The 27862-nt window shown below is 41.0% G+C and overlaps 1 protein-coding gene across 2 annotated transcripts; it reads left to right on the forward strand.

Moving 5' to 3' along the window:
* MAPRE1 (microtubule associated protein RP/EB family member 1) lies at positions 1 to 27855 on the forward strand. Of its 2 annotated transcripts, none has more exons than XM_063093205.1 (7): positions 1 to 147; positions 4958 to 5081; positions 13797 to 13942; positions 15764 to 15971; positions 19171 to 19292; positions 24232 to 24384; positions 26124 to 27855. In XM_063093205.1, exons 2-7 carry the CDS (start codon positions 4961 to 4963, stop codon positions 26178 to 26180), a joined length of 807 nt encoding a protein of 268 aa, XP_062949275.1. In that variant the 5' UTR covers positions 1 to 147; positions 4958 to 4960; the 3' UTR covers positions 26181 to 27855. The 2 variants fall into 2 exon arrangements, with proteins under 2 accessions (XP_062949275.1, XP_062949282.1); XM_063093212.1 differs by lacking the exon at positions 1 to 147 and adding an exon at positions 430 to 486.
* Positions 27856 to 27862: the final 7 nt, after the last annotated feature.

The raw sequence follows: 27862 nt of genomic DNA on the forward strand, positions 1-27862 counted from the left end.
GCGATGATGAGCCTTTACGTCGGTGCGTAACGGGGGGCTGCGCGTGAGGTCATCGCGCGGGCGAGCGGGCGGGGTCCCGCGGTTTGAACGAGACGAAGACGGAACCGGAGCCGGGCGCGGGCTGTGGACGCGGTTCCGCGAGAGTCGGTGAGCCGGTAGTCGGGCACGGGGCGGCGGCTGTGGGGCGGCCCGGTGGGCCAAGGCCGAGCAGGCGCCGATAGGCCCTGCTAGTTGCGCCCGGGTTGCTCCACACTGCCGTGCGGTTCGGGCCCGGTGGGGGGAAGGGCGGGGCCGTGACCCGGCGCGCGGGCTGAGCCGGGGGGCGCGCGCTTCCCTCTGCCGGGGGGGCGGGGCCTCAGGCCGGAAGTGGGGCTACTTGTCGGCAGCGTGGGGGCTTCTGGGCAGCTGCCGTCGTGTGGAACCCGCACTGCCGCGGCCGGAGGTCCCAGGGAGGCTGGGCTTCGGGAGGGGGCGTGTTTGGGCGAGGTAGGCCCTTCCGGGAGCCCTGGGGACCCTCACTTTAGGAGGCAGTATCGCCGATTTTAAAGAGTTGGGTTGTGGATTCACACCTGGGTTGGAATTCCTGCTGTGCGACCTTGCGCAGGTGCTGTAATCTCTCTGGACCTCAGCTTCCTCATCTGTAAAATGGGGACGATAATACTACGTTCAAATAGGTCTTAGCTCGGTGCGTGGCAAAAAGCAAGCCGGCCCTTTGGACTCCTTTCTTCAGCTGGTATTTGTTGAGTGCCTAGGTGCTAGGCACCTTGCTAAGCCCTGGCTGTACACCCGGGAGCAGGCGGACAAAGACCTCTCCGGGAGTCTACCTTGTGATGGAGAGAGAGATAGGAAGTAAGAAAATGAATACATGGACAAGATAATATTGTGTAATTACCAGGTAGACAATATAACAGGGTGATATCAACTGCTCTCCTAGTCCCTGCTTCACAGCTGCCCTTGGTGCTGTGGGGCAGAGGTCAAACTCTGCCATTTTGGGAAGGAGGATCCTGAGGCCCATTGAGGGAAGTCAGGCTAGTCCTAGCATCCTCTTCTCTGATGGGAAGTCTCTGAGAGTAGTAATAATAATAATAACTACCCTTTGTTAATTGGGCTTTTGCTATGTGTCAGGCATTGTGTTAAGTACTTGATGTGGCTTTTTGTCATTTAATAGGTACATTGTCTTTAAGAGATAATATCATTTTACAAGTGAGTCTGAGACTCTGAGAGGTGAAATGATGTGCCTTATTCTGCCCAGATAGTGTCTGAACCCACATCAGAGACTCCAGAGTCCAGCCTATTAACCTCTGTGTTACAGTTTCTCCCCGAGGTCCACAGAGAGCTACAGAGCATGTTTCATAGATACACCCTATGTGGTGGTGTTTGTCAAAGTGCCTGGCACAGTTTTAGGACATGATGTGCTTTTCTGTTAAGTGTTTTCACTTAGATTCTCATTGGATTCTCCTCATCACTTTGTGCAGAAGATAGTATTTTCCCCACTTTACAGGGGAGCCATATGTGATCTAGGAAGATGAGGTTTTTTTTTTTTTGTTTTGTTTTAACCCAGGGTCACATAGCTCTTTTTTGGTGGCACCACCATGCCCCTTTTTATAGGGCTCATTATTGTGCCTTGAAAGTAATAGGGTGCTCTTCAGCCAGCATTGAATTAGGATAGGTTTGGGAGCCTGCCAGGAGAGCTGCTGAAGGAAGAGAGAGGTATGGGGTAGGTGAGAGGGAGCTTTTTCATGGTAGTCAAAATCTGGATCATGGAGCCTTGAAGCCTTGTAATTGTGAGGTTGATGTGATAGTTGCGGTCTTCCTTTGAGACCAAGTGATGGAATTCTTATAGAGAGAGGGTAAACTGTAGCTGTAGCTCTGAGAACTAAACTGTTCTGACTGCCTGGAAGAGCCAGTTAATTGGTTGAGTTAGTGGATGTTTATTGCACATCCACAGGGTGGCTAATCCCCTGTATTTAGTGGCTGCAGAGTTTGCGGAGCACATGGGACCAGGTATTAACGTACTGTTAATGAAAGAGTTTTAAGTTATATGGTGATGAAAGGCTGTTAACGTTTTCTGAGCTGGGGTGTGGTCAGGAGACACGTGGCTTTACCAGCTGCTGACATTTTATGGTAGCATGACACACAATACCCAGTGTATATATGAATGTCGCCATAATGGATTACAAGTGCTTAGCCTGGGACCATATTTTTTGTTTGGATGTTCTCCTTGGTACCTGAGAATAGCATTTTGCTCAAAGTATGCATTTCACTTGTTCAGGGATTTTAAACAGGGGAGACACTTGATCTGATTTGTCATTCAGAAATTCTCCCTGGTTGCTGTATAAGAACAGATTGAGACAGTGAGACTAATTTGAAGATTGTTTCAGTGGATTTCCATGAGGGGTGGTGGTGGCAGGTCTCAGGCACTGTTTTTGGCACTGGAGATAAGAGGATGAATGAGACATAGTCCCTGCCTGGGACCTTGTTCAGTACCTCTTCTGTGTTGATACCGTGCCAAGTATTTTATGTAAGTACCTTAAATTGTTTAAACCTCTCCACGACCCTTTTCAGATAGGTAGTATTGACTTTAATGTAACTGAGGTAGATTGAGTTTAAGTAACTTGCCCAAGGTCACATAACTGATTGACAGCCTCACTCAAACCCAGGTCCTCATGGCTTGAAATCCTCAGCTCTTTCTTTGCACTGAGTGTATTGCCTACTGGCCCAAATATGGTCTGGGAATGGTTCAGAAATAAAGAGATAATGACAGTTCAGTGTGATAATTCTTTTCATAGAGGTTTGAATGAAGTGCTCTGGGAACATAGGGATTAATTTCCCAGTAGAGCCAGGAACTAAATTGTGTTGGTGTCTTACATAATGTGGTTTTATCAGCTGATTTGGGGAATGTAAGAGTGTTGATAGCTTGCTTTCTATAAAAGGTTTATATAAATACATTTTTCTCTGTTTGACATTGTCCTTGCAATGAAAACAGTTAGCGGTTACTGAGTGCTAACTATGTTCAAGGCGCTGTGTTAAGTGCTGTGGGCAATGTGAGGGGAGACAGACCTGATAAGTCATTTACCTCTATAGAACTCAGTAACCCCTGCTCATAAAAATGGGATTTGATGGGTGGATCTCCATCTCTTCTGGCTCTCACATTCTGTAGCTGTGTGACTCATGAGGCTTGTAGCAGCTTAGTGCAGGAGACCGATGTGGGAAGGCCAAATTGTACACTATCTCTAGGTGGAGGGAACGAAGTGCCACAAAAGAGCAAAGGGTTAGGATTTCATGGTTGTTCCAAATTGCTCTGAATCCCACCCTTCTGCCACATTGGTAATATTGATATCTCATGAAATGGAGAAAATTATAATTGTCAAGGTCACTATGAAATCTAGTGTTTCATAGTGTGTCCTCAGGGTGACTGCCCAGGAATTTCATGTGGATCTGAGTTAGCCTATCCTTATGTCATATTGCTTGAGTCTTATCTCCCTACTGTCTGTTCTCTACCAGCAGTCAGGGTGATCTTTTTCAAACTTTAGTGAGAGCAAGATTCTATCCCACTTAAACCTGACAATAGATCTTTTAACAGAATAAAATCCAAACTCCTTCCCATGATCTACTGAGCTGTGACATGATCTGGCCTCTTGGCTTCTTTTCCCACTTCTTTTCCTGCTCTCCCTCTTGCTCATGGGCTATATCACCCTTCCAGATCTCCACGTGGCTGCTTCCTTCTCCTTCTTAAACTCAGCTGTCACTTCAGAGAGGCTTTCTCTGACCACATTCCCTAGTCCCCATTGCCTAAGTGTTTGGTATGAAAGATGTTTGTGTATTGGGTCAATATCAGACTTCTCACTACTGGAATGTGAACTCCCTGCAGACAGGCACCTTGTCTCTCTTGCTTATCTGTTTTCTGGTTCCTAGAACTGTGACCAGAATGTGGTAGAGCTCAGTAAACATTTGTTTTAATGGATGAGGGATGACTGAACTGGTACTCATAGATGGTGCCACCCACATTTACTAGCATTTTAAATTAAAGTTGTTGCTGTATGTTTATTATTTTGAATGTGAAATCTTGGCAGAAAGGTGAAGGGTAGTATTTTCTAGGTGATAGGAGAGAATGTGGATGATGGGGTTGGGCAGGCTTAGCTACTAATCCCCAGGAGAATGAAGTGAATCTTGCAGAGGGCTGTCAGGGTTAAATGATAAATGTCTGTGTTTAGTAAGCCCTCAGATGCCCTCCATCCCTGGGTGGCTCAGCAGAGAATTCACTGCTGAGGATCCTTCACTTGTAAGGTCATCATTTGATACCACCTTTGTAGTACTATTTTTCATAATTATTTTTAATTGTGGGAGTGGATAAAAGCCTTTAAGGAAAATTTGGGAAACAGTGAAAACTCTGAAGAGGAATTAACAAAATCCCACCATCTGAAGAAAACTGCTGTAAACATTTTGGTATCTTAATGGGTAAGCTTGGACTGATGTTTTCTAAACAATGTCCTTGTTTGTGTATCAGCCTCCCTTCATAAAGCACTTACTTAGGCTAGCTGACTAGTTTAGTTGGTTAGAGCACTGTCTTTAACTGCTCTAAGGTCTCTAAGGTGCTCTAAGGTGAAAGTTTAAGGGTTTGTATCCCAGTACTGGCCAGCCGCCACCCCCCAAAAAAGGCACTTACCCCTTTACTTAGTGCCTTTTGTAATTTAAAATTTTATATCAATCACATTAAAATGGGGCCTAAATTTTAGGCAGATTGGTGTTGGGCAATTCATTTCAGGTCATATTTATGTGTGGCAGTCTGGCTCATGGCTGGAATCTTAGTGTCTCTGGTTTGACCTTTTGGGGAAGAAAGCGAGACAAATATGGAGTGTTCTCGCAGAGTTGCTCTGGGTGACACTGCAGGAAACACTTGCCCTCACTTGCATGCCTACTGTAACTAGAGCCCTTCTCTCTTGCTTGTATTCTACAGAAGATGGCAGTGAACGTATACTCGACGTCAGTCACCAGTGATAACCTGAGTCGACATGACATGCTGGCCTGGATCAATGAATCTCTGCAGTTGAATCTGACAAAGATTGAACAGTTGTGCTCAGGTAAGAGAAATCCACTAGACCACTTTTCTTGGAAAGCCCACAGGTCCTTTAGGAGTGCTCAGGCCTGTATCGGACTGCCAAACCACATAGAGAGGTTCAGGATCTACATAAGGGCCACCCCGATTCTTCTTAGTTCTGCCCTGCTTTGCTTCTACAAGGACCTCTATTAAGGTCCACCATCTTCTGCTGTAGACTGTGTTCTGAGCCCTGCAGCTTAGCCTTGACTTCTTGGTCTGTACTCTTGGCATTCAGATTTCAGATGTTTTATTTGAGGACAATAATTGGACTACTGTTCTAGTGTTGTATTAGTTCATCAGTGGCATTTCTTATTCTGAGGAGGCATAAGACCAGAATCAGGCAAATGCCATTTCAGCCACAATTTTATTGAACTACTATTGAACAACAGTTTGTCAGAGGTAATGGATTAAAGGAAGAACAGAAATGTGATCTGTTTCTGTATGTACTAACTGTTTAACATTTAGAAAACTAGAAAGAAGAAAATAGAAAGTGCCTGTAACTTCATTATTCAGAGAAAGCCACATTTTGGATGTTTTTTTCTTTCTGTCACCTTTCTGTGTGTGTATATATATTTGTATATATTACTTTTTTTTTTCATTTAACATTATATTGTGGATATTCTTGTCATTCAGAAACTTGAAAATACTTATTTTGAATGGCTATATACACTTTCTGTGGATTTGTTGGAGTTGTTTAATCTCATCCCAGTTTTTGGACGTTTAGGTTTCTAATTGTTCCATTATGTAGAATGACTAGGTTGAGTATCCTTTAACATAAATCTTATCTCTGTTTATTTCATCAGTGATTCCTAGAAGTAGAATCACTAGATCAAAGGATATGAACTTCAAGCTCTTGTAATTTTCATAAAGGTGTTATCAGTTTATACTTCCACTAAAGACTTGTCTCACCTTTTGAGAGTTCTCCTGACTGTCCCTGAGTCCTGACATGGTAAGGAACATGTCAGGGTTATCAGAATTGAAGCTACTGCAGATAGGAAATGAAGTCAGGAATATAACAGAAGAAGGATGGTATGTGTATCCTGCTACTACTTAAATTCTTGTCTGTTCATGGGATAGAGAATCAGAACCCTCTGCCTTTCCCAGTAATCAGAGTAACAGTCATTTCATTGAACACTTGTATGCCAGGGTCTTGTAAATGCTTTTCAAACATTTCCTTCATTTAATTCTCACTGTACATCCATGAGGATCCTATTTTACAGATGAGGAAGCAGGTTTAGAGAAACTGAGTAATGAGTCCAGAATTTTTTTTTTTTTTTTATGTATATAAAAGATGACTGGTAAGAGGATCTTAACCCTTGACTTGGTGTTGTCAGCACCACGCTCTCCCAACTGAGCCAACCAGCCATCCCTATATAGGGATCCGAACCCATGGCCTTGGTGCCATCAGCGCCGCACTCTCCCAAGTGATACACGGGCAGGCCCCTATGAGTCCAGAATTACACAACCAAGAACCGAACTGGGATTTGAACCTTTGTCCAAATCAAGAGCTCATGTTCTTCAACCCCTATACCCTACTTGTACCTCAGACTTTTTTCTTTACTGACGGTGCCATTTGGATTGATTTAAAATTATTGCTATTACTCATATGATTTTTTTTCCTCCTGAGTTCTGCTTCTGTACTTCCTTATTTTATAGCTGGGTACTGGCCTGTTTCTTAGTTTCATTTGTTCATCTTGTTATTCCCCCCTGTGAGATTTAATCTCAGTTTTACAGATGGCCAAACAATGATGCCCAAGAGTCAAGTTTATTAAACAGTAGTTACTTTATTAGTCATAGACACAGGTTGTTAGCCTTAGATTTGTGCTGTTTTTCCCCCATTTTCTGTTAGTTTCCTCAGTATTCATCTCCATATCCCCATTTCTTTGGGGCCTTTAAAGCACTTGTTTGCCCCATGATCTATGACTAATGTGGGGATGAGGTCATCCTTCTTTTCATTGGAGCCAGCTTTCTCACATGCAGTTTCTCCCTAAAATTTACCTCTTTCTGTAAATACACTCCAAAGTTTATTTCACTCAGTTAATTGGAAAATGAAATCTCTTAGTGTGTAGATAAATTGTCCATGTGCCAATCTGGCACCAGGTTTTTCTCATTCAGGCAGGGAACTGTCATGGACAGGACTGGACATGAAGAGGCTTTCAGTCTGCTCTGAGCCATGTTACTTTGGACGAGTCCCTTAATGTTCTAGTTCCTCATTTGTAAACTAGGGCAGTAGTACTGGCCCAACTATTTGGCTGTTGTGTGGATCACTTATAATAATAGCTCTCAGATATTGGTTCTGTGAATGTAGATCTCTCGATGGGGGCACATCCTCATCTTACAGATGAGTAGACTGCCCGTGGACAGCTTATGCATTAAAGAGCCTGGTTTTGAACCCAGATCTTTCTGAACACACAGCCCGTGTGCTTTCTGCTGCATGCATGTTGTCTTTTAAGGAAGCATTTGGAAGAGAGGTAAACAAATATAAATTACATATAATTAATTACAATGATAATGTTTTACTATAAAATATGTGAAATGTTTCAGTTTTGCCTGATGCCTATCACTTTTCTTTTTTTTTTTTTCCTTTCACTTTTCTTATCCCAGATAAAATGCTTATCCCCAGCTGAAAGTGGTAAGTGCAGGATACCTAACTGTGATTTGTAAACAGACTATTCATTTGTAATTAGTCCTTCTCTTAAAAGCCATGTAAGACCTCTCTTGGAGTATGTAGATGGTTGTGCTGTGTTTCACATTGGTATTTAGAAAACCAGATCTTGCTTGCAGTATGAGACCAGACAGGATGAGCCGCAGACTGTCTCCAAAGGAGGTCTGCTGCCAGGGGATTGGAGTCAGAGAGAAAGTGAGGCTCTTCAGCTCCTTGGGCTTACTGAGGCCCAAGGAGAATCCCAGTAGTCTTGAATACCGGTGCCTGATCCCTCCTTATCTTACCTCTGAAGAGTGGAGGATCAAGCAGACTTGAATTCTCCACCAAACACAAGCTTTAAGGTAGGAATAGGTTTTTCCCTTGAGAGGGCAAAGCCCTGAGGTCCTATGTTATTAATCTGCTGGCTGCCTGTGAAGTGGCTGAGTTTTGTCAGCACCGTGGGCCCGCCAACAGTGAAACAAGCTTGTGCTTGGCTCTGGTAGTGAGATAAAGCCAGGATCACTTTCATTGACAGACTTGGCAGGTTGTTTCAAGATTCATTGTTAATTTCCTATTTTGGGAGAGCTAGTCATCAAGTATTTTGCAAAGATAGTCATCAAGGAAAAAAAAAAGTCTGATTGCAGAGAATGATTTTGATGAGGGATTGCTTTTGTCAAAAAGGGGATTCTGGTTGCTTTTTGTCAACCATTCCTCTGTTCCCCCAGTTCCAGTCCATATTTAGGCCCCTCTGCACTTTCTCAAGGGCTCAGCATGGTGCTTTGCACGTGTAGAGGGTCCCTTGCTGAATGTTCTTGGCTCTCTCCTTCTCCTCCTGTCTTCTTCCTCTAGCCTGGCCTCCTTCATAGTTCCTAAGCTGCAGAGGATAAGAGAGGTGTTCAACTGCTTGTAGGCAAACACTAGATTCCTTTTCCCTCAGTTTATTGTGGCCCTAACAGTGCTTGAGTTAGACAGCTTATCGATCTTGATTATGCTGTACTGTTAATGTCCTGGTCCTCCTGCTCTGAGAGTGTGTAACCAGGCCTCCCCCACTTTGATCTGGTCTGGTGTTTCTGTCTATAGGATACTTCTTCCCTGCCTCTTGTTACCTAAATCCCAGCTTTGTTTTCTCCTCAGGCTAGCTCCCTTTTTCAGGAACTACATTTGGGACCACGATTCTACCTTTCTTCTAGTGTCCCAGGCCTGAGGAGCATCTTTTGAGGCTAATTCACATATTTGTCTTCTAAAGGATCCTTTAGATCCAGTCCTTTCTCAGTTTGCTCACTGCTGCCATGGTAGCCTCCTAACTGGGTACTACGTTCCCTCTATGTTCCCCAGCCTCTATCTTCTCTTGTAATGCCACAATAGTCTGGCCCAAGACACCATTTTTATTAAGTCACTCTTTTGCTCAAGGAAGTATCTCTTCAGACTTTTTTGACTAACTCTTCAAGCACCTCCTTGATTTTTTTTCTTGACTTAATTAAAGCAAAACAAAACAAGACAAGAAGCTTATTTTCTTATGATGATATGTGGTTAGGTCTTCATTATAGAAACACATTAGGAAGAAAACTATAATCTGCTGTAATGTCACAAGTTAGTGATAGTCATTATTATCTCTTACCTGTTTTTTTTTTTTTCTAATTATGGTTTTATTTACTGAGCACATACTACAGGCCAGGCACTTTCCAAGGTCTCCACATATATAATCTGGAAGGTAAGGACTATCACCCCCATTTTACAGAGAGGGAAACTGAGATGTAGAGAGGTTAAACAACTTGCACAGGGTTACTTATTTTAGCTGTACTTTTTTTCAGTACTTTGCTATAATTTTAAAACATAATTGACATGCTACATATACAGTTTTCATTTTTTTGAATAACTAAAAGTTTTAAAATGTTTTAAAATTCAAAAGGAACAAAAAGATAAACAATGAAAAATCTCCTTCTCAACCCTGCCTGTCCAGATCCCCTCTCCAGAGGTAACCAGTGTTATCAGGTGGGTTGCCTCTAGAGTGAGTGTACAAGCAAAAATATCTATCTGCCAGTACACTGTGTATGTGTTCTCTCTCCTTTTTTTACATAAGTGGTAGCATGTTTAGAGTGTTCTACGTCCTTATATCAGATACTACTTTATTTTCTTTTATGGTGTAGTGTTGTAATTTCTTTGCATCTATCCCTTGTTAATGGACATTTATTTAGTTTGTTGCGCTTACAGACTGTTGCAATGTCTTATATACAAGCACATGTATGTTGTATAGTTTTATTTCCTGCTTTTAAAATTAAAAGTGTTTTTCCCATGTTGAAATATCTTGAGCCTAATTTTTAATGTCTGCATTAATGACTCTTCACAGCCCTCTTTACCAAACTTTATTTATCTTATAAGATGACTCAGGTCTCACCTACTGCCTGAAGCCTGGACACTCTGACATTTCATCATCAGTGTGTGTTTCTTGTGTGTTAGTATTAAAACATTGGGAATTAGTATTAAAACATTGGGAATTCTTAATCTGGGGTCTTCTGATAGGTGGGCATCTATTCTGGGCTGAATGTTGGCTGAATGTTGGCTGAATGTTGGCTTTCATTTAGTTCTCCAAGAGACTCTTGACCTGAAAAGGTTGAAAGCCAGTGTACTTGATATACTGCAAACATTTGGCACTGGGGCCACATCATGCCCTTGTTTTGTGATCTCTGCTTGCGGCCCAGAGTTTGTTAAGGGTGGAGCTGCTGTTGTTGGTGGAGGCATGATAGTCGATGCCATGACACACCTTGTCCTACCCTAGGTCTGTCTGCATCTTCAAGCCACAGAACCCATGGGCCTGTTCTCCTGCTGCAGATTTTTGGGCCATTGGCCATCAAAGATAGATCTTCCTCTTACCCGCTTTTTATTGCCAGCCTTTGCTCTGGCCATGGTCACATTTATTAAGGCAGAGACTGGAAGGAAGGCTCCCTTTTAATCTGTTCTGTAGCCAGTTGAGACATTTATTTATAGGCCAGGAGTTTTCAGCTCTTTTCCTGTAAAAAGCAGCTGATACACTTTTTTCTTCTAAATATTTACCTTTTTGTGTGTTCTGATTATAAAACTATTTATTGTAGCACATAATTACGTCTTTAAAAAATAGAATACATTCAGTTCCACCCACCAGAGATGGCCACTGTTGACCTTTTTTTTTTTATCTACAAAACAATAAATTCATATGGCTTAACGTAATACATTGTGGTTTTTTGGTCTTTTTTCTTTGCATATATATTAAGATATTTTTATGTATATAAAAACTTATAAATATATTTTTGTATCTTGCTTTTATTTTGTTGTTAGATCGTGAGCTTTTCCTCAAAAAGTAAACAAACTTGATTTTGAAAGCTTGTATTAAATTCTGTCAGGAAGGTTGGACACTAAAATTTATGTAATTGGTTGTTCCTACTTTTGTTTTTATTTTATTTTATTTTATTTATTTCAACTTCTCAATATATATATTATAGTTGATTTTCATGACCCCTTACCTGTTCCTCATCCCCCCTCCCTCTCTCCCCTCCCCCCCAATGTCATAACTGTTCACTTGTCTTAAAAAATTCAAGGAATTGTTGTGATTGTTGTGTCTTCTTCCCCTCACCACCCTTTGTTTGTTTGTGTGTTTATTTATTTTTAGCTCCCACAAATAAGTGAGAACATGTGGTATTTCTCTTTCTGTGCCTGATTATTCCTATTTTTGAAGATACAGGGTGCTTCCATTTTTTATTTCTGTGAGAAAAGTTATAACTAGTTTTTATGCATTAAATGTTTGTTCTTTTTTTTTTTTTGAATTAATTCCTTGCACCTCCAGTAGTAGCTGTTTACATTTCTGTGAATTGTCCAGTTGCTTTGTCTATTTTTAGTGGGGTCTTAATGTTTTTCTTAAAACATTAAGAAATGTTTAGTGTAGCAGCACCCCCACTCCCCACTCCCCTCCAGAAAATGCTTCTTTACTCAACTGTAGGGTGTTCTAAGAGGGCTTCTAATGTTGTGGAAAAGAGCAGTGGACAGGGAGTCAGAACACTTGGAATCTGGTCCCTAAGCTTGGTCTTTGGCCTCTTTGGCCTTAAGTCACAGTTTTTGGTTCTCAGTTTTTTAATTTATAATGGCTCTAAGGATTCCTCTAGATCTAAAATAAAAACTGTGATAGTTCTTCAGGCAGGCCTTTCCTGAGAAGTAGATAACTACTTTTTTAAATGGTTTTGATTAATTTGACCTGGAAGTTGCATGGATGGCTTGAGAATACTGTGCATTCAGTAAATACACATTATTTTGCTGTTTCAGAAAAATGTCTTTTTTTCGTATGTAAAATAGTACTGTGTAAAATAATTGATTTGTATGTATCAGGATCCACACAGTCTGTAATAGCAAGTAGTAAATTATGATTTAAAATCTCTTTTAAAACATAACAATTCCCACTTTTCATACTATTTGTTGAGGAAACTGGGTCATTGGCCTTCAGAATTTAGGAAGCTATTAAAGTATTCCTATGTTTAAAAATATAAATATTGCTGGGTTGGCCCGTGGCTCACTCGGGAGAGTGGTGCTGATAACACCAAGGCCACGGGTTCAGATCCCATATAGGGATGGCCGGTTAGCTCACTGGGTGAGCATGGTGCTGACAACACCAAGTCAAGGGTTACGATCCACTTACCGGTTGTCTTTTTTTATTTAAAAAAAAAAAAAAAAATATATATATATATATATATATATATATATATGTTTATGTAAATATTGCTAACTGAATGCCTGGTACATAGAATCACCCCAGTATGTTTTTGTTGGATGAGTAAATAAATCAGCTCCCTCAAAAATCAGGCTTTCACTTTCTGAAGATCCTCCCTGCTAAGAATGTCACCCTGGTCACTGAAGTGCTTCTGCCTTTTTTTATACCTACTTTCCCAAAAATAATGATAATGGCACTCTTTATGCTGGAACTGGCAGGGAGCCGGTTTGGCCTGATTTAAAGTAAGTTTAATATACATTTTATGGTGGTCTTGCGTCCTGCAGAACACATTGTTTAGCCACTGATCTTCTCACTTCCTTCCCTAGCTTGTTCTTTTGGCACATTAGTCCTGGAAGGGCAGTAAGCGCACTGTGAAGCTTGCCCTGAATTAGGAGAGTTTAGTGTGGTAGGCATTAGAGAAATCATATTCCAGGAAAGTTTAAGCACTGATAATAAAACACTTGGAGGGTCGAATAAAATGGGCAAGTGGGGGAAGGAATGAAATTGGGGAGCAAATAGGATGAAATATGTGAAATGATTTATTATAGTAGTTTTTATTGTATTTTTTAATGGAGGAGCACAAAAATGTGTTCTATTCAACTTTTTTTATAACATGATAGGTTAAATTTATTTAGAGATAAATAAAAGCCCGGGGAGACAGACTCTTTAGGAACAAAAAAATTTTTTTTTTTTTTTTTTTTTTTTTTGTCTTTTTGTTACTGGCCGCACCGCACTCAGCCAGTGAGCGCACCAGCCATCCTTATATAGGATCCGAACCCGCGGCGGGAGCACTACTGCGCTCCCAGCGCTGCACTCTCCCGAGTATGCCACGGGGTCAGCCCGAGGAACAAAAAAATTTTTAAACCTAGGTTAGAAGATGGATCTTTGAAATTTCTCCTCCCACAGTGGAGAAGAAGGTATGTCCTTGTGAAAAATTGGAACATGTCACTTATTTCCTTTTTTCTATTCTTGGTGTTCACTTTTCTTTCTAGTGGTCATTTCATTCTCATGATGATTTCTAGTAAAAAAAAAAATAGGAGTTTTAAAATTTCATTGGAATATTCCTTTTCTCCTTGTAGGCATCCAAATTGCAAGTGTGTTGTAGAATTTATCAGGTAAAACCACAGTTTTGTTACAGCTTTTAAAAAATTGACTTTGGATCAAGTGGTAATGAAGTTTTTGGTTTTTGTAGGTCTACATTACAACTTTTTAAACTGTATTTGGGTTAAGTTAGTCTGGGAAAAAGTTCATCATGCGTCTTTAATGGCAGCACTCAGTGACCTAATGTTTATTGTATTTTTCTGTTGCTTTTGTTCATTCAGGGGCTGCCTATTGTCAGTTTATGGACATGCTGTTCCCAGGCTCCATTGCCTTGAAGAAAGTGAAATTCCAAGCTAAGCTAGAACATGAATATATCCAGAACTTCAAAATACTACAAGCAGGTTTTAAGAGGATGGGTGTTGACAAAGTAAGTAAATTTTATTCTTTTCATTAAGGTTAATGTTTCTTAACTAATGATTGTTAATAAGGTTACAGATGCTAGCTTATGACTTTGGGTGTTTTCTTTTTCTTTTCCCAATTTATATAGTTGCCATTTCTCCAGTTAACATAAAATTTACTGCGAGCAAAGTTTCCCTCTACCCTCCTACCCTCACTCTCTTTGCTGTCTACTATTTTCATCGTCTGTGAAGTTAGTAACTATTTGGAGGCGTCAACCTGTAAATCTATACCAGTGATCTTTAAAAAAAAAAATTACTGTTTAGTCACTGTTTGAGATCTAACACTATTAATCTCTGGATTTACTTCTGTAAAGCATACTGTGCATTAGAATAAGTAGTTCCCGTAGAGAAGACTCTAGAAATACTTTTTATAGCAGGGTACAAAGAGAATCCCTGGTGGGTGGAGGGAAGCTCTTCCTCTGTCCCCAAGGTTATTTGAAGGTACCAGAAACAGGGTCCACTAGGCTTCATTAGCACAAATATTACTCTGTTTTAGCAGTTAATAGGTTATTATAAAATTAAGCAGGTTTTTTTTTTTCCTCTTCATTAGAAGGGTTTATCATTTTAAGCCATTTTGGGGGGAACTTTTTTTTGGTAAAGCTTATAACATCCTCTAATTATATTGCTGGTTTGTCTGGTTTTTATTTATTTTGAAATCAGTCTTATTTTTATTTTAGGTTTGTCTCTGCACAATGTATAAAATAATCATTTATATTATAAAAATATCATTTAGTTTCTAGCGTAGTTTAAATAAGTGTAGCTTGTATACAATAATTTTTCTATTCCTTTTTTGGAATTACATTTTATTATCTTGAATATGGGAAGTTTCTAAAGTATATAAAAGTAGAGTGAGTATTGAGAGAGTAGTGTGATGATCCCCCATGTACCTCAACAATGATCATGACCAGTTTTGTTTTAGCTCTATCTCTATCCCATCCTGTGTACGCCTGGATTATTTTGAAATGAGTCTAGACATAATATTTTATTTGTAAATGTTTCAGTGGCATACAAAGTAATTTTTAAAAATTTATTTGTCAGAGGGGTGGATATAGTTTAGATTATCCCATATATTCTTTTAAAAAAAAAATTGGGTGGGGGCAGCTGGCCGGTGTGGTGATCGGAACCCTTGACCTTGGTATTACAAGGCATATATTCTTTTTTATAATAGATAACGTTGCAACTGCAATCCTTGGAGATTAAAAGATAGTTAAGCTCTGGCTGGCACCTTAATATTTGAAGTAATACCTGATAACAGTATTCTTGTACAATAAAAAAAATCTTACAGGGTCTTTAAGTATGTTTTAATAGGATTGGAATTACTTAAAAATCATGTCATTTTGTAGAAATCTATCTTGGGACTTATTCTGCAACTTGACCTATTTTCAAGTCAGAATTTTCTGTAAGACAGCTTATTGTAGACGTATGTGGTTGGTTTGTGGCCATGCAAGCTACGTGGAAGATTTACTCTTTGTATTGTAATGAGATTTGTATTGTGTCTTGGGATGTGTTTGGATGTATGTACGTGACTTACATGATACTTGTTTCCTTTCTGTTTTTGATTCCTTTTCATAAATCGGAGGCGGCGGAGAAGGGTTGGTAAGTGTAGGTACTCTAGTGAAGGCATACAAAATAAAACTTGCTCTATAAATTTCTAGGGGTTTAGCACTAAGTTCTCTAAGATTTTTTTTCTCCCTTTGGCAGAGGTTTATACTGATTTGATGGATGGTCAAGTTTGATGCTTGCCAAAAGCCTCTCGCTTTGGGCTAAACCGTCTTGATTTTTTTCTGCAGATAATTCCTGTGGACAAATTAGTAAAGGGAAAGTTTCAGGACAATTTTGAATTCGTTCAGTGGTTCAAGAAGTTTTTTGATGCAAACTATGATGGAAAAGACTATGACCCTGTAGCTGCCAGACAAGGTCAAGAAACTGCAGTGGCTCCCTCCCTTGTTGCTCCAGCTCTGAATAAACCGAAGAAACCTCTCAGCTCTAGCAGTGCAGGTAAAAAAAAAAAAAGAGATGAGACATTACTTTCAAATAATAGTACTCCAGGAATTCATTCATTCAACATTCAATCAGAATTTTAATTTTTATTATTTTTTATTTTTTATTTTTTTATTGAATCATAATTGATTATACATATTTTTGGGATTCATTGTTGACATATGTTGATCAAATCTATATTACTAGTCTATATATTGTTACCAGTTGTACTTATTCTTTATGCCTCTTGTCCAATCTCTCCCTGTCCCCTTTCCCTCGCCCCTCCCACCACTGATAACCCTAGATTTCTTCTCTCCTTCTGAAAAAGTAATGGTTACCCTCTTGAGATTTGTTCCCAGATGATCTGTTCAATGCTGAGAGGTGTGTTCAGGTCCCCAATATTATCACAGAGCAGATGCTTCTTCTGGCACTCTGGAATGGGCTTTGTGGAGAGAGACATTCTCTTCTTTGGTCTCTGCTGGTGATGCTCCTTGTGTCACTGTACTCCAGTGGTTGGTGGACCATCTGCTGGTGGTTGTGATGTCTAGTCACTTTCGTGGCAGCCGTGGTCATTGTGGTGGCTGTGGTGGGCCACCCATATGGACCTGATGTTTTTGGCATGCTCCTTAGCGCTGGCGGTGTGCCTGGTCATGGGGGGCGAGTCTGGTCCCCGGCTCGATGCCTTGGGCCCCTTGGCAGGGCCCCGAGGCACTGGCAGTGTGCCGGGTTGTGGGCACAGGGTCCAGTCCGAACCACAATTTTTTAAGTAGCCACAGGCTTATGGAGTTTAAGAAACATAATCCCAGACATGTGGCAGTAGCATGGAATCTGGCATCAGGCATATCTGTGTATGTTCTTAGGTCCCTGTTGCCCTGTATAAGCCACTTCAACTCTGCCCCACAATTTCCTCCAGTATGAAATGGGAATTTTGTTTTTTTGGGGTGACCGGCCAGTATAGAAATAGGAATTTTAATACTTGCCCGAGAGGGTGGTTTTTGAGGTCTGAATGAATTATTGTATGCAGTTTTGCCAAAGCTCTTTAGTTGTATGAAATAGAAATCCCTCAAGCTAGCTCACATAAGAGAGCTTTAGTTGGTTCTGCATTTTTAGAACCCCAGGATGGGAAGTTAAAACCAGACCCGAACTCCCAGGACCTGAAGGAACTTTCTAGGTCTCTCAGGGACTGCTCTTGGCTGTTTGCATCATTTTGTCTGCAGACCAGCTTTCTGTGCTTACTTACAGTTTCCCTGCCCTCCCTAGAACTTTAGCTAGCAAGTGGCTTTGGCTTGCTATGGTGCTAGCAGAGTCTGGGAGGCAGAGGGAGGCTGTTTGTAGAGACGTTCTTGAAAAGGTATTGGCTTGATAGGATTCCCAGGATGTGTTTGCAGTAGTACATTCATAGGACATGTGTGTATTTTGTGGCAGGGTAGATGTTCTACAGGTGGGAATTCCTCCTTTTCCAGAAGATGTCAAGAACATTAGTTAAGGTCCCATGGTACCTTGAGAGAGGCCGATCCATATGGTAGGTAGAGAGGGTTGGTTGAGTACTTTGGTAATAGCTTTATGGAGATTTGATTCACATGCTATACATTTCACCCACTTAAAGTGTACAATTCAGTAGTTTTTAGTGTATTCAAAGAGTTGTGTTACTGTTACCACAGTCACTTTTAGAACATTTTCATCACCCACAGAAGAAACCTCGTGTAGCAATCACTTACCATTTTCCCCCAACTCTTCCCCCTTTCTCCCAGACCTAGGCAACCACTAACCTACCTTCCGTCTCTGTGAATTTGCCTATTCTGGACATTTCATATAAATGGAATCTCAGAATATGTGGTCTTTTGTGTCTGGCTTCTTTCACTTAGTATAATGTTTCCAAGGTTCATCCATGCTCTGACATGTATCAGTACTTTATTCCTTCTTATTGCTGAGTAATATTCCATTGTATGGCTGTACCTTATTTTATTTATTCATCAGTTGATGGGTCACTTGGGTTGTTTTCACTTTTTGGCTATTATGAATAATGTTGCTGTGAACATTCATGTACAGTTTGTGTGTGGACATGTTCATGTCTCTTGGGTATATACTGGGGCAGAATTACTGGTCAACTTGGTAACTGTATTTCATGTTTTGCAAGCCACCTGTTTTCCAAAGTGGCTAAACCATTTATATTCCCATCAGCAGTGAGGGTTTCAATTTTTCCAGATAATTGAGTACTTTTATTCTTTAGCTGTTTAGAATGGGGATCTGCATAGATGACTGCATTTCATATTTCATATGAGTTGAGTAGAGTCTTGCATTAAGCATTTAGTCTTCAGGATAAATGTATACTAGAGAGTGCATCCAGATGAAATGCCTGTTAACTGTGGGTGAAAGACCTTATGGTTATAGAGTTTGGGGTGTCAGGAAGAGTAGATATTTCTGAGCCTGATATAATGTACAAGCTTTACAAAATAATTGGTAAATGAATAAATAAAATTATGAATGATAAATTTACTTTAAGGTAGCTCGTTCTTGATTGTTTTAACTTGTAGATAGGTTGGCCCCTTTACTTTTTCTTCCTTGTCTTTGTCTGCTTTTGGGTATAAATACTGAGAGAGGTCTATAAATCCTAGTGAGTGAGATGCATTTCTCTCCTGACCCTTCTAAATAGCTTCTGAAAGGTGTGCAAAGATACTGGTTTGTAAAATACAGGTTGGTAAGAGCAGGCTTTATTACCCTTATGGACTCCTTCCTTCTTCCAGTCCAGGGAGTCTGAGGTTATGAGTTAGGAGCGCTTTAACTTTGTAGACGGTACCTGCCAGCAGCTGGGACTTTGAGCTCACTCCAGTTGTAAAGTTGGGCTTTGCTCCATGTAACTGCCCTGTTTGTGGATTTGGTTGGAGCTGGGATAAGGTAGATCATCTGTATGCACCAGAACATCTGTACTTCTTTCAGATGATAGTCCTGCTCACCGCAGCGGAGAAAAGACCCCACTGAAGGACTTACTGCCAGCACAAAAGATCGTGGCTGAAATTGGTATTTAACTCTGCTGCCAGGATAAAAACCACGTTAGGCAATGTGGGGGTGTTGTCTTGCGTGCCGGGGCTCTCTAGCATTGGTTCTTGTCACCTCACACCTGTGGAAGGCAGCTGGTCACACCTCCCCTTGTTGTCTTGTGGATTTTTGTTTTTCGTCTTTGAAATTTCTCCTCCTCAGAAACCTCTGCTCCTCTCAGCTCCACAGAAGCCCATTTCAACACAGAGAACTACTGCGACTCCTAAGGCTGGCCCCGGGGGGGTGCGGAAGAACCCTGGTATGGGCAACGGGGACGACGAAGCTGCCGAATTGATGCAGCAGGTAGGCACCTCCCGGGTCTGGGATGTGAGTCACCTTGGGGGGCAGGCCACTTGCTGCAGTGACAGACCAAGAGAGGCTTGTCTGTGTATTTAGAGGAAGACCTGCCTTGTCTGTTTGCCAGAGCAGTCCTCGTAACAAATGTGAGCGCTTCGGGTGTTGGGTGGGGAGTGAGAGCCTGGGGGTGGAGGTAGAAGAGGAGGGTTGGGCATTTCTGAGCTCTCTTAGTGTGGCTGAAACCTGTGTCTGTTTGGAAACTAGATCTTGGAAGAGAACCCTGATGAATGTTTCTGGAACATTGTTAGGGTTCTCTGGGAATTAAAGAGTGAAAGATAAAGGAGGATTCCTGTCTGAATAATTTTTAAAAAAGGATCCCACAGTCTCTGCAGAGTCCTGAAGTTTCTGGAGATTGGAATTGAGAGTGGAACTGGTAGAAAGCCTATTATTTCTCTTCTGGTTCTGTTCTTAACAGTTCAGTGATTTGAAAAGTCGTCTTCAGGATTAACTGTCCTTAAGGTACTTGTCAGAGGTCTCTGGAGCAGAATACATTTTAGACTTTTAGACATTTTCTCATTAATCCTTGTAGTTGTTTTATTTGTTTGCTTTTGAATGATTCTTGTGATTAATTCCATTTTAAAAATCTGGCATGCTCTGTGATTTCAGTGAGTTTGGGATTGAACCCTTATACTTTCCTAAAAGCCAAGTCCTAGAAATCTGGGGGAAGTGACCTCACCTTAATGCACAACCTCTCGTGACCCAGACCTATGCTCCTAGGAGATCAGGATGAGAAGAGCCTGCCCCCAAATCCCATTTTGTTTTTTTCATTCCTTCATTTTTTTTTTTTTTTTTTTTTTTTTTTGGTGGCTGGTGGGTATGGACATCTGAACCCCTGACCTTGGTGTTATAACATCACACTCTAACCAACTGAGCTATCATTCTTTCTTTAGTGTGTGCCCCATGGCCTAAGGTGCCTTGGGAGTGTTGATGTGACTAGGTCACCCACCCCATCCTTGGAGTCAGTGTGCTAGGCTGACCTAGCACCCTCTAGGCACTGTTGCTGTGAAGTACAGATGTCCTGGAGAATAAGAAGACTTCCCTGAAACTATTTCAAGGCATGGGTGTACACAGGAAGAAGTTTCAGAGGAAAATATAAGAGAGTAAAGAGTGGTTAATGCCAGCGAGTTGATCTTGTGCTCTCAGGAGAAGACGCACCAGGTTCTGTGCTACTGCTGCTCTCGGCTCAGCTAGTGTCCTGTGTTAATGGAGCATGGGCTTTGGGTTATACAGATTTGGGGAGAAGTAAGCGTGGCTCTGCCACTTCTACCTGGGGCAAGTCAGTCAACTTGTGAGCTTACTGCCTCACGTGTGAAGTGGGACTAATTGTTTGCTCACGGTAGTTGAGCAGCTGACATGTGCTGATGTCAAGTGCCTGGAATGGTGCTTGATACCAACACAATTGGGATAAATAGCAGTGGATGAAAGACAGTTGTGATTATTATGGTTCTTGTCCAGAATCTTGACAGAGTGGAATAGATTCTGAGGTACTCTTTAAAAGTTCATAGGAATCATATATATATATATATTTTTTTGCTTGTGTATAAGTAACATGCATGAATGTGCATAACAAAAATAACAAAAATATCTAGCATTTTTAGAGTGCTTATGCCATGCACAGTCTAAGCACCTTAATTTCACTTTTATGGTCACCCTGTGAGGTTTTAAAGATCTGGACAGTGTGCCTTGGAGAGTTAAATAACTCGAGCTAGGGTTTGAGCCAAATGGGAAATTGAGGAGGAGGTTGTGTGACTTATCTACAGTATACAGAAGGTTCTTTTTTTGAACCCACTGTTGGAAATTGTAATTATTCATCAAATAATTACTCCGGGCAGATTGCTGCTAAGAGAATACTGAGGCATGGAAGACCTGGCCTTGGCCTAGAGTGGGTGTTTGATGTAGTTGGAAATTTACTTGGTGCCAGCCTGTGATCAAGTCTCGGACCAGGAGTACACAAAGCAAGAGCCACAGGTCTTGCAGGGGAGAGGGTGGTTGGAGTATAGGGAAGCCTCCTTCCATGAGGAGGTGACCAGAATTAACAGGTTTGGATGCTCAGTGCAGTAGAACTTTAGCAGTTGAGGTTGGGAGTGGTTGTAGTTTTGAAGAGAAAGTTTGGAACTTTCTATGTGGTTGTGTCTTTACTGTGGAAGGCTGGGAGGCTGAGGTTGCATCGGCTGAAATCTCACTAACCAGATACTTCATTGATCCTAAAAGGCTGGGCTGAAACACTCATACCCAGTTTGTCTAGCCCTTCAACAGAAGTACTGTGTTTGGCCTGCCCAAGGCTTGTTTGTTTGTTTGTATTTATTTATTTATACTTATTTTTTATTTATTATTTAAATATGAAGGATTTTAGGCTTTCTTCAGGTTACCAAAGCCCTTACCACACCCTGTTACTGACTCTCTGGGCTCCTTTACATTATCTTTCTGGATCTCTGCAAGTATTTGAATTTGTAGCCCTTGATAAATGTGGAAATAGAGCCAGATATACTTGTTAGGCTAAGAGAAAAACAGTGTGTTCTATACAAATTGCCTTGTAGTGTTCATATCTTTGGGAGATCTGCAATGATTCCACATTTTTAAGTCATCCTGGAGAAATTGACTTTTGGTTGATTTTAGTCCAAAGCATTCATTCTATAGAAATGGAATGCAAGCCAGAAATGTGAGGCACATATGTAACATTAAATTTTCCAGTAGCCACATTAAAAAAAAATTATTTTTTCAAAAAACAGGTAAAATTAATTTTAATAACACATTGCCAAATATATCAAAAATAGTATAATTGTAACATGTAATCAATACAAATAATTATCAGTGAGATGTTTTACATTCGAGGACTGTACTAGGTCTTTGAAATCTGGTGTGTATTTAATACTTACAGCCTACCTCAATTCATTGGTCATATTTCAAGGACTTATCCAGTCACGTGCCTGATGGCTACTGTAATGGCCAGTGCAGGCCTAAAGCATTCTTCCTAGGCTTCTTAGGTCGTAGATATTGCTTTACTACAAGAGAAGGTTTTAAAAGTGGCATTGATTACTAGCCACAGATTTTTAATAACCTCATCAATAAGCATTTAGAGGAGTGCCAGGTGAAAGCCAGTGATTTATGCATATTTATTGAGTATTTCTTATACATGCTTAGTTATTGAGTGATATCATGGACCATTGCTGCTTTGGTTTTAAAGGTGGGATCCAGAGGACTGGGTGTCTACTTTGGAGGCCTTGATGATTTGTAGGACAGAGAAGGTTTTAATGGGTTTTTGAGGGTGGCACTAGAGAAATAGGTGTAGAGGTGGAGTTCAAGCCATCATTCCTTTTTAAGCTGTTTGACTTCATTTCTCCTCAGTCACTAATGCCATTAGGCTGTGGTTAGAAGGCCCCTTCCCTGCCTTCCCTGGATCTCTAAGGTAGCTCCTATTGCTGGGGCTGTTCAGCTCTTGCCCTTCTTTCCCTTTCTCTTACCCAATTTGGGGCTGTTAGTTTCACTGTAGTCATTCCCTGCTATAAGGCAACATACCACAGCAAATCAGAGGTGGGGAGAATGGGAGAAAATGGATGATTTAGCTTTGCTGGCCACCAGGTCACATTGAAACTTTATATTATTTTTGAAAGTGATTTCTGTGATGATAAAGGAATAGTGAAAGGCTGTCCAGAACCTTGATTTTGGCTTGGTCTGTTCAGGACTTTGATATGATGAACTTTGAAGTTAGGACAAAATCGTCCTGGTGATCCCGGTCACCTGCCCCTCACCTCTGGATGCTTCTTGACTGCAGGTTATGAAGGGGGAGCTTCCTTCCACCCTGTGATGGGACTTGATCCCCTCGGTTGTGTTTGGCTTCTTCCTCAGGCTGTGGGGAAGCTAGATAAGCTGTTGCTCCTGTTTTTGCAACTGTAAGTTCAGAAGGTTGGACTAGATGACTTCTGTGGGGCCTTCGGGCTCTCAGAATTCCCTGCTGGCCCAGATGGTTCTCAGCGGCTGCACCTTTGATTTCCTGGCTTGGCCTTCCATGCTGCTCTGTAGCTCTAGCCCATAAATCTAGGTTTTTAGGGTTTTATGCTGTGTGATGCCTTGCAATTTGCATTCAGTGAGGGTTAAATTGAATTCACTTGTCATAGATTTGAATACACAGTACTGAAGATGCACTATACATAGAGGACCATGAGAGTTGTTATGACTCTCATAGTTCTCGGCTAGATAGGAGTCCTGGGCTAAGCAGTGAGATTTATTTCTTAATATGCTCTTTGTGTGAATCAGAACCCCTCATTGGGGCTTGTGGAGAATCAGACCTTCCCTTTCCATTCACCTCCACATGCAACCAGATGTGGACTTGACTGAGCACTCCTTTGGTAAGGACTTAATATATGATTGTTGGCCACCTTGCAAGGCTGGTTTGTGGATTCTGCTTCTGTATTTGTCCCAGGCTTCTAGTTTCTTCTCCTTGATCCTTTCTCAGTCCCTGAGAAGTTGCTGCATATTTCAAGGTGTACTCTGCCCTTTCTTGGGAGCAATTATAATCAAGGTTGTCATGAACAAGTCCATGTTTAGCTGAAGGGGCTGAAGAAAATTTAAATTATAAAGAGAAGTGGGTTTTTGTCCATTTTAGAGTTTGAGCAAAGACCACATCTCCTTTTTTTTTTTTTTTAAAGATAACCGGTAAGGGGATCTTAACCCTTGAGTTGTTGTTGTCAGCACCACGCTCTCCTAAGTGAGTTAACTGGCCATCCCTATATAGGGATCCGAACTTGTGGCCTTGGTGTTATCAGCACCACACTCTCCCAAGTGAGCCACAGGCTGGCCCCACATCTCCTTTCGAGTTAGAAGTTTGTCTGATATTTTGTTGATGTACTAATGCCGTGTGTCTCGCCCTTTTTAATGTCTTGTGCAGGTCAACGTATTGAAACTTACTGTCGAAGACTTGGAGAAAGAGAGAGATTTCTACTTTGGAAAGCTAAGGAACATTGAACTGATTTGTCAGGAGAACGAGGGGGAAAATGACCCTGTATTGCAGAGGATTGTAGACATTCTGTATGCCACAGATGTACGTGTTGACATGGGGATATTTTCTTTCCATTTTGCTCTCTAGGAGAAAATAAGTTTTATTTAGTTGGTTTCGGCAAACTTTGTGCTGATGCTTGTTGTATGTTATTATTCATGAAAAGACTTCATCTTTGACCCCTCAAAGTCAGCCAGAGGACACCTCTGCCCAGCTTCAACCTCTGCTGTGAGGACTGTGAGCCTTTGAGGAAGGAATAGGACAAGGAGGTGGCTGGCTTGCCAGGCTTCTTTGGTTTGTGGCCACTGATGGGAGATGAGTGCCACAAAATGTTTAGCCAGAAGCACCCTCCTCATCCCCAGTCCACCCCTCCCCCTGTAGCTTGGCCGCCTTAGCTTGAGGTGCTGCCTCCATTTTATCAGGGCATGCCCTGGAGAACCAGGCAAACGTTCTCTTTTTTGAGGTCTGCTGCCACAGCTCCGGTGTGCCTTTGCTCCTTCCTCCGAGGAGATTGCCTGGCTCCCATTCCCTACAAGTACATTGTGAGCAAGTTTCTTTGGATCCATTTTTATTACACAGCCAGATCTGATATTAATCATGACATATTAGCCGATCAGGGAAGGCTGATTTTCTCTAGATTTAGGATTTGATATCTTGCTTTGTCCACTGTTTAATGGTCGTATTTATAATTCTTCTGCATGCCTAGCAAGGTCTGTATGATCAAACTATAAACTATTTGTAGTATGCATAGCACTATACAAATACACATATAAGGTAATAATGCTGTTATTATCACTGTCCTCAACATTTCTTGTGAATTTCAGGGAATTAAGACAGATGACTGAAAAGCTGATAATTTGTTTAATAAATCCTTATTTAGGGCTGGCTCTGTATTAGATAATGAAAACAAAGATGATGAAGATATAGGGGTCCTTAGTCTATTCTGAGGATTATTTTCGTGGAGTCACATCTTAAATAAATTCAGCTATAAAGATTTAGTTAAAAAACATGAGAAGCCCAATTTTTATAATAGGGTAGTGTAGTCTTTCCCTGCTATAAGTACATGCCAGAATGCCCTGGAGTGAGTGTGACATGGGAGCTACAAATCTGCTCTTTCCTTACACACTCAGTTTTCCCATGCCACTAAGGTTGGGTCCATCTTGTTGCAGGTGTTTTTGGTTAAAGCATGGTTCCTAAGTACAACGAAAACATCTTCTCAATAAATTGTCTATCCAGCCAGTTTTCCAAAACCTGGCTGTATAGACAATTTATTGAGAAGATGGCGGAGTACTGAAGTTTATGGGGACTTCAGGGGTTTTTGAGGGTAAATTTTTTTCTTTTTTAAAACAACTTTATTGAGGAATAATTGACGTATAATAAACTGCACGTATTTACTATATACATTTGAGGAGATACGTAAAATCATCACCATAATCAAGACAATGTATGTATCCGTGACTCCCAAAAGTTTGAGGATAAATTTATGCTCAGTTTTTGCCTTTTGTGAGATGCAGTTCTGCTGTGCAAGAAATAAAATCATGGTCACCTGGCCTGTGTGATTCAATGCCAAGTGTGTGGTAGAGCCAGGAAGAACCATTGACTTTGAGAGGCTTTAAATGCGAGAGTACTTCAAAAAGTTTGTGGAAAAATAGAATTAAAGGATGATACAAATCTTTCCATGAACTTTTTGAAATACCCTCATGTGAGGAAAGTGAACCCACAGTAGAAACTGATTCTTCATTCAGTGTTGAGTAATAGCTTTCCCCTTTACGTTCCCATTTCAGGAAGGCTTTGTGATACCTGATGAAGGGGGCCCACAGGAGGAACAAGAAGAGTATTAACAGCCTGGAGCAACAGAGCAACATCTGAATTCTTCACTCCAAATCATGTGCTTCACTGTAAAATACTCCCTTTTATTATTCGTAGAGGACTCACTGGTTTCTTTTCATAAGCAAAAAGTACCTCTTCTTAAAGTGCACTTTGCAGAAGTTTCACTCCTTTTCCAATAAGTTTGAGTTAGGAGCTTTTACCTTGTAGCAGAGCAGTATTAACATCTAATTGGTTCACCTGAGGAACAAAGAGGCTGACCATGGGGCTTAAGGCGTGAACGCTGGTCACACTGATCGCTGGAGAAGGTGTTATGTAACACACTGAGGTGGCGACCTCCTTAGAGAAATGTAAAGACTGAATTGAATTTTAAGCTAATGTGAAATCCTGGGGGAGAACGTTTTAATAAATAAATGCCTTAAGAGTATTTAAAATATGCTTCCATATCTCAAAATACAAAATGTAATGTGACAGGAGATTTTATATGTTTGACATTGTCTGGGAAGGAAGGGCCAGACCTCGAAACCTTTGGAAACTGCAGTCACAGGCCTTGCAGGGCTGCTTGAATGCTCACAGGCCTAGACTTTGGCCCAAAAGGGAAATTTAAAAAGTTGCTCTTTGAAGCCATTGGGTGTCATTGACCAATCCATGCCTGCTGAGAAGCAAGAGGCATTGTTGCTTGGATGAATAGAGGGTGTGTTTCAGCCCTGAGATGTTTGAGTTGAAGAGCTTGATTTTCATTGAGCATTTCTCTGATGATTTTTCCAGTTATTCCTGAAATTTCTATGTATTGTGTTTTTGGGGAAATGAGGTGTGTCCAGTTTTTTAATCTAACAACTACTTTTGGGGACTTGCCCACCTCTCTGGGATTTGAGTGGGGCTTGTGTCCCATTTTACTGTCTTTTAAGTTTACATTGAATGTGTTTTCTCTTTCCCCTTGCCCACTGGGGACTCCTCTTTGGCTCCTTAAAGTTTGCTGCTTAGAGTTGAAAGTACAGGAGGCAGGTGTTCATGCTGCAAGTTCTTTCTGGACCTCTGACAAAGGGAGTGATCAGTGAAGGCTGTCATTACCTTGGGATCTGCAAGGCTCGGGTGTTTTCGGTATCTGCTGTCCACTGCTCTCCACTGTTATCCTAATACTTTGCCAGTGCACTAATCTCTTTGGAGATATAATTCATTAGTGTGTTACTAAATGTTAATTTTCTTTTGCAGAAAATACAATACCATGTCTGAATTAATTATTAATATTTAAAATATTTCATTCCTTAACTCTCCCTCATTTGCTTTGCCCACGGCCTATTCAGTCCCTTTGTTTGACAGAGTTCTGCAAAATGTGTGTTACCCACTACTGAGATTGTTCAGCCCCTGATGTATTTGTATTGATTTGTTTCTGGTGGTAGCTTGTCCTAAAATGTGTGTAGAAAGCAAGTATTTTATGATAAAATTGTTGTGTAGTGCATGCTCTGTGTGGTATTCAGAGGAAGACCCAGATTCAGTGATTAACAATGCCAAAAAATGCAAGTAACTAGCCATTGTTCAAATGACAGTGGTGCTATTTCTCTTTTGTGGCCTTTTAGACTTTTGTTGCCCTAAAATTCCATTTTATTGGGAACCCATTTTCCACCTGGTCTTTCTTGACAGGGTTTTTTTCTACTTTAAACAGTTTCTAAATAAAATTCTGTATTTCAAGAGTGTC

Source organism: Cynocephalus volans, chromosome 1, assembly GCF_027409185.1.
Source record: "Cynocephalus volans isolate mCynVol1 chromosome 1, mCynVol1.pri, whole genome shotgun sequence".
Lineage (NCBI taxonomy): Eukaryota > Metazoa > Chordata > Mammalia > Dermoptera > Cynocephalidae > Cynocephalus > Cynocephalus volans.

What these genes read in the sequence shown, in the direction of transcription:
- MAPRE1 (XM_063093205.1), top strand. Translation starts at nt 4,961, where the DNA reads ATGGCAGTGAACGTATACTCGACGTCAGTCACCAGTGATAACCTGAGT. An exon ending in GATTGAACAGTTGTGCTCAG is followed by an intron (nt 5,082 to 13,796) that starts GTAAGAGAAATC and finishes TTGTTCATTCAG; the next exon opens with GGGCTGCCTATTGTCAGTTT. An exon ending in AGAGGATGGGTGTTGACAAA is followed by an intron (nt 13,943 to 15,763) that starts GTAAGTAAATTT and finishes TTTTTTCTGCAG; the next exon opens with ATAATTCCTGTGGACAAATT.